Genomic DNA, 6,000 nt, shown 5'->3' on the forward strand with positions numbered 1-6,000 from the left:
AATATTTAATGTTCCTATTTAGATTTAGATAAATTTACTTAAACGACCAATTTCAATCCTCTTACAAAAATAAGCAATGTCAGATTGCTTTTCACAATCATAAACAAACATTTCGCTCTAGACGTATTAGGCAGAAATCCTTTTGACACACTGATATTGTTTATGTGAAGTAGAACATACATAAATGAGACCTACATCGGTATTGGCCATCGAATTCCCAATAAAGCAGGAGACCCATGTTAAATTCTTGGTAACGCTCAAGATTGAATTAATTTGGTTGTTGACTAGAGGGGGCATCAATGTGTGCAATTTACCCGGATACAGGTCTCGTCGCTCGGGGGACTCGTCACCCAGGAGTTTTACTCGGTAGTGGGGACCCGATGTGATTGTCGCTAGGGAGGTTTTCGCTCCGAAAAAAAGTCGGTATTACAAATTTAATGAGAAATTTACTAAACTCATTTATAACGGAATATCGTGGTCGTGGGTTCGAGTTCCACGGATGGCGCCAAATGATCAAGCATAGAATAATCGGGTCGGGTTCGGTCCATATTTGACATCAAAGAAAGGGGGATTTAAGGGTCAATTGGGTTTAACTCTCCGGTCCGGAGTACCGTGAATAACCCCTCACGAGATGATGTTCTCTGTAGGGGTGGTTAAACGTAGACCCACCATCGACGAGTTGTCCGGTTAGCGATGGCTCGCGCAGGGAATAGGGTTTATGTTCATAGAACGTTACCTGTATATTGAGAGTATCTAGTGATATGCTGTGAGTCCGGTAGCACGGATAGAGAGGGCGCTATATAGATAGCGCAGTTAGTCCGTACGTGGGTACTAAAAATAGTATGTGTGTAACTTCTAAAAAAACGGATCCTTTGCCTTGTGATTCGAGTCCGTTATTTATAGCTACAGTGTCGTTCGCTTATTGGAGCCACGTGTTCCACGTTGTTTTCTTATCGGTACTACATGGTCGTTCGGTGGAGGGGACCAGGGAACAGTACTGTTACTCTTTGCTAGTTGTCGGTCCTTTTATAGAGATCGTGGTAAGTACAGGACATGTCATCTTCAACTAGCGCGCTATCCTAATCTGGCGCACACTAGCACACATTTACTTGCGCCTGAAGTGCCAGAGCGCAAGGGATATGCACATACGGTGCAAGTGTGATGCACAACACGAGCCAATCGGGTATGCGTATCATTAAGTCCCCCCGGTTCGATATTATGCTCAAGCATTGTGCATGGTGTCGAACTTAACTACTATTAACTCCATAGCAGGTGTGACGTGGCAGCCGTCACATCACCTGTTCTGTTGCATTAAATTCGAACCTTTTTCCCTCTACGTGTTCTGACATGTGTACGGTTAAGATCATTTACAGGCATCCTTTCCCCTTCTATAAATAGATCTTTCTTCATTCATCTTTCACTTTTCCTGCTTTTTCATTTCTAACATGGCTCATTGCGCTAATTTTTCCAATGTTGGTTCTATTCCTTCCTCCATCTCGCCCGAATATGTAGCGCATATCGCGAAGCGTTATCCTCCGATGAGGTCATTGTCACCCGTTGTTCCTGGTCGTTTAGATCGAGCCAACCGTTCCCCTGGTGGGAAGGTTACCGTATATAGCGTAGTTTTTGAGCGGGGGAATATGCGCATTCCTCCCACGAATTTCATTATGCGCGTACTTTCTCATTTCAACATTGGTATAGGTCAGCTAGACCCTGATAGCGCTTGTCGCCTCGTTGTGTTCTAGATGTGGTGTAGGGCGCATGATTTTATACCTACGGTGAACTTGTTCAAGAATATATTTTCCTTTGAACGGCTCGATACGGGTTGGTTCACTTTTCGCGATAACGTCCGCTTTACTGGTGAACAAATAGAGGAAAATCCACCAGACTGGAAAGAGTGCTACTTCTTTGTGAATGATACCTTCATCCTTCTAGAGTTTTCGAACGTGCATTCCTGGCAATATGGTTTCGACGGGAGCTTAAATTCAGCGCCGCCTTTAAGTTCAAGCGAACAGTCAATGTTGGACAAGTGTGTGGGTCGCGCTCTTCCCTTACGTGTGTATAGCAACAACGTGTTGTATGCCGGTGAGATATCCAAGCATTGGCCAGATCCCCGCTATTATCCTCACTTCAGTCGCCATCTTCAAGGTATATAGAACTTTCGAGTATCTTTCTCCACTTTTACTTCTTTCTTAACGTCTTTGTCTTATGTTGACAGCAATTCCCTTCTCCGAGTATCTTGAATTCTCTTCTTCCGCGTCTGTGGCGGTGGACCGCATGCCTTTGGGGAAAGGCTTCTCGGCTAAGCACCCTGTTACTGCAGCCTCTGCGTTCGGTTTTTCACGCAGGAAAAAGAAGAAGAAGGTTGCGGCGTAGTATGCTGATTTACCCAAGCGGTGTCCTCGTGGGAAACTTGTTCCATCACATAGTGATGCACCTGTTCAAAAGAAGCGTAAAAGACCTACCGCTTCCTCCTCGTCAAAGTGTGCTCGTACTGGTATGTTCCGCATTTCTTTTGTTACATATTTTACTTATGCGTTGACTCTACTCATCATTACTACTTCTATCCAGATGACGGGAGTGTGCCTACTGCAAGAGGGGGCATGAATAAACCTCACTCGTCCCCTATTCAGGTCGATAGCGATTCCTCCGTCGAAAAACAGCGTCCTAATTCGACGAGTTCTGCTAAAGGTGAGAGCGTCCAGGGTCCCGGGCCGAGCAATGGGTCTTCTGGCGACAAAATGTCTATAATGAGGGACACCATAATGAGTCTTTACGGCAGGCTTGATAATGCACAACAGGCCAACAAAACGATACAGGCGCAACTAGATTGTGCTAATCTCCAGAATAGTGACCATAAGGAAACTATTCACGCGCTTAGGGCACAATGCGCTGAATCAGAGCGGCGGGCAAAGTCGGCTGTTCATGTGTTAGGGGTGTTAAAGGCGGGTCTTCCTTACATAGTGGATCATGCTTTAAATAGCGATGCTGTAAATGATCGTTATGAGGTTTCTTTGAAAGCCATACAGGATGTTGAGTGCCTCCACTTTTGGGGCATTGTGAAGGAGCATATTCAGGTGCCCACAAGTCTTTCTAAAGCTATCCTGGATTGCCTTATTCCTGAGGCGTACGAAGCTGCCAGGGAGGCTTGCAGAGCCTTGCGCCACATCCCTATTCTTCGGCTTGAGGAGTTGTTACGCAATTCGCGAGTGACCACGCAAGATTTGGTGGACTCTAAGTTGTAGGTTTACTTTGTAATGTTATAATGCTTATGGCGCGTGTAATATTTTGTAACATGTGTATTTTTTGAAAATAAAAATATACCCTTGTGATGTAAGTTTGCGATATATTGACTGCTCATATTATTGCTTTGTTATCGATAACGTTGTTACTTTCACTCTTGGCGTGCCATCACTAATCTTTATGTGCATTGATGTGCACTCAACACACACTTAGATCACGTGCTCGTAATCGCGTCTGAGAGTCTTCCAAACGTTAGTTTGGGACTGTGGTCAAGCGCGACCAACGCTTTTTTGTTTATAGTCATGACTTGCAGATCCCTAGGTGTGCTCGGGCGGAACTAGGTCAACTCAATGACTGTCGCTCTCCGGTAAATAGTCTAGTCTGTCGCCAAACAGACTTCTGCCGTGCAGGAGCTAGGGAAAGTGATCCCTTAAAGAGGCAGAAACGCGCTAGTATATTACCGTGCGCGTGTAGTTTAAGTCAAATAGCTATTTTGCTTCTAAAGGCACAAGAAATAATTGACTGAAAATGACTCGTTACACGGCCGACCTACAAAGGCACGTGGTTTAGTAATTACATGTAAATCTAGACAAAGTAGGTGAGTGATCAATTCTCATAATTCCTATATTACATGTAACATTTCTTAAGCGCGGTAGCATGCCAGTTCTGCTAAATTGGATTGCCCTTAAGCTCAGCTAGTTTGTAAGCTCCGGTGTAACTGATCCCAATGACCTTGTAAGGTCCCTCCCAGTTTAGCCCCAACTTCCCAGTGTTTTGGGCCCTGCTTGCTTGGTTGTCAGGCCACACAAGATCTCCTACCTTGTATATCCTTGACCGCACGCACTTGTCGTAATATTTTGCTATGCGCTGCTTGTTGGTGGCTTCGCGGATCGTCGTCATTTCCCTGCGCTCCTCCGCATAATTCAGATTGGTGCACAGCCTTTCGTCATTTTCACCTTCGCTGTATGACAGAATCCTTTCTGTTGGGACGGTTATTACTGCTGGAATTACCGCCTCCGAACCGTATACCAAACTGAACGGTGTTTCTCCTGTGCTGTTCTTGTGCGTCGTTCTGTGCGCCCATAGAACTTTCGGTAACTCATCCACCCATCCGATGCGCGTCATTCCTAACCTTGCTTTGATGCCGTGCACAATGTCTCTGTTTGTAACCTCACATTGGCCATTAGCCTGAGGGTGTGCGACGGAGGTGAAACGTTATTTGATGTTCAAATCCTGGCACCAGCTGCGGAAGGGGTTGCCTTTGAATTGTGTACCGTTGCCGCTAACAATTTCCTTAGGTATTCTGAACCTGCATACAATGCTTTCCCAGAAAAAATCTCTAATCTGCTTACTGGTAATGGTGCGCAGGGGTTTCGCTTCCACCCATTTGGTAAAGAAGTCGATAGCAACCACTAGGTATTCAGCGTTCCCTGCGCCCTTTGGGAAAGGTCCCACTATGTTTATAGCCCATTTACAGAACGGCCATAGTGACGTGATGGGTATCATGGGGTGATGTGGCGCTCTGCTAACGGGTGCGTGCAATTGGAATTCTTGGCAAACTCTTATCCTTTCTGCCGTATCAGCGTACATTCGGGGCCAATAATACCCTAGTCGCTAATCCTCTCGGTGTCTGTCCTCGACCCTGAATGTAACCCGCAAGATCCTTTGTGAATCTCGTCAATAATAGAAGCGGCCTCTTTGGGCCCCACACAGCGTAGGGACGCGCCTAAATAAGATATTCGATATAGGATTTCCCCTCGCAGTTCGTAATTTGGCGCTTTCACCCTGATATTCATTGCTTCCTTCTCGTTTTTGGGTAAGGACCCGATTCGCAGGAATTCTATGATGTCTGTCATCCAAGTCGCTTCTTCCTCTTCGACAGATGAGATCGTTACCTTAGGCTCAGTGGATTTCTTGAAGACTTGCTATACTAGTATCTTATTTTCCAAATGGTTGAAGGTGAGAGCTGCCAACTTACTAAGTACGTCCGCCTGTTTGTTCTGACTCCTAGGGATTTGATTGATCCTTAAGTCGACGAATGTATCAGCTAGAGAGTGGACCAGATCCATGTATGATTGCATGGATTTGTCGTTGGCGTCAAACGTGCCATTTATCTGATTAGCGACTAATTGCGAATCCACATAGGCTTGTAACTTTTTTACTCCCAACTCCTGGGCTATACGCATCCCTTCTAGTAGTGCCTCATATTCTGCCTCATTGTTTGTCACCTTAAAGTTGAACCGCATCGCGTATGTGTGCTCTTCCTGACGTGGACCTGTGAGGATCAAACCTGCACCAGCGCCCTCCGAGCTTGCTGCGCCGTTGGTGTAGAGCTCCCACAGTTCGGGAGAAGGCGCGGGGAATTTTTCAGGATCGCAGATTACTGGCATATCGGCGGCTGTTTCGGCCAGATAGTCTGCCATCACCTATCCCTTAATTGCGCTTCTAGCGCAGTATGCGATTTCATGCTCGCCTAGCTCTATCACCCATTTGGTTAGACTCCCCGATATCTCTGGCTTGTAGAGTAGTTGTCGAATAGGTTGGTCAGTGAGTACCGTAATTGGATGTGCTTGGAAGTACCTGCGTAGACGACGGGAAGTGACAACGAGCGCGTATACGAGCTTTTCTATGGGGAGATGGTTTAACTCGCTTCCCAAAAATGCTTTGCTGACAAAGTATATTGGCATTTGGGCGTCTCCTCGTTCAGCTACAATGTGACGCGCCGTACAAAACCATCATGTACGGATCATCAACAAC

At 45.9% G+C, this 6,000-nt stretch overlaps 2 protein-coding genes across 2 annotated transcripts; both read right to left on the reverse strand.

Annotated features, from left to right (window-relative positions):
- Positions 1-3,912: 3,912 nt before the first annotated feature.
- LOC139888370 (uncharacterized) lies at positions 3,913-4,833 on the reverse strand. Its single transcript, XM_071871378.1, has 3 exons — positions 4,596-4,833; positions 4,518-4,552; positions 3,913-4,431 (listed from the first exon to the last, which is right to left on the reverse strand). The coding sequence occupies exons 1-3, from the start codon at positions 4,831-4,833 to the stop codon at positions 3,913-3,915; spliced, it is 792 nt and encodes a 263-aa protein (XP_071727479.1).
- A 17-nt stretch (positions 4,834-4,850) lies between these two features.
- LOC139888371 (uncharacterized) lies at positions 4,851-5,666 on the reverse strand. The gene is made up of 2 exons (XM_071871379.1): positions 5,222-5,666; positions 4,851-5,116 (listed from the first exon to the last, which is right to left on the reverse strand). Exons 1-2 carry the CDS (start codon positions 5,664-5,666, stop codon positions 4,851-4,853), a joined length of 711 nt encoding a protein of 236 aa, XP_071727480.1.
- Between the last annotated feature and the right edge of the window lie 334 nt (positions 5,667-6,000).

The sequence above is a fragment of the Rutidosis leptorrhynchoides genome, chromosome 2, assembly GCF_046630445.1.
Source record: "Rutidosis leptorrhynchoides isolate AG116_Rl617_1_P2 chromosome 2, CSIRO_AGI_Rlap_v1, whole genome shotgun sequence".
NCBI classification, from domain to species: domain Eukaryota; kingdom Viridiplantae; phylum Streptophyta; class Magnoliopsida; order Asterales; family Asteraceae; genus Rutidosis; species Rutidosis leptorrhynchoides.

Excerpts from the sequence above, each read along its gene's own strand:
- LOC139888370 (XM_071871378.1), bottom strand. The coding sequence starts at position 4,833 with ATGTACGCTGATACGGCAGAAAGGATAAGAGTTTGCCAAGAATTCCAA. Across the intron at positions 4,553-4,595 it reads ACCCCTGCGCACCATTACCA|GTTCAGAATACCTAAGGAAA; the intron begins GTAAGCAGATTA and ends CATTGTATGCAG. Across the intron at positions 4,432-4,517 it reads GGAAATTGTTAGCGGCAACG|GCTAATGGCCAATGTGAGGT; the intron begins GTACACAATTCA and ends GCACACCCTCAG.
- LOC139888371 (XM_071871379.1), bottom strand. The coding sequence starts at position 5,666 with ATGGCAGACTATCTGGCCGAAACAGCCGCCGATATGCCAGTAATCTGC. Across the intron at positions 5,117-5,221 it reads CAAACAGGCGGACGTACTTA|AGGAAGAAGCGACTTGGATG; the intron begins GTAAGTTGGCAG and ends CATCTGTCGAAG.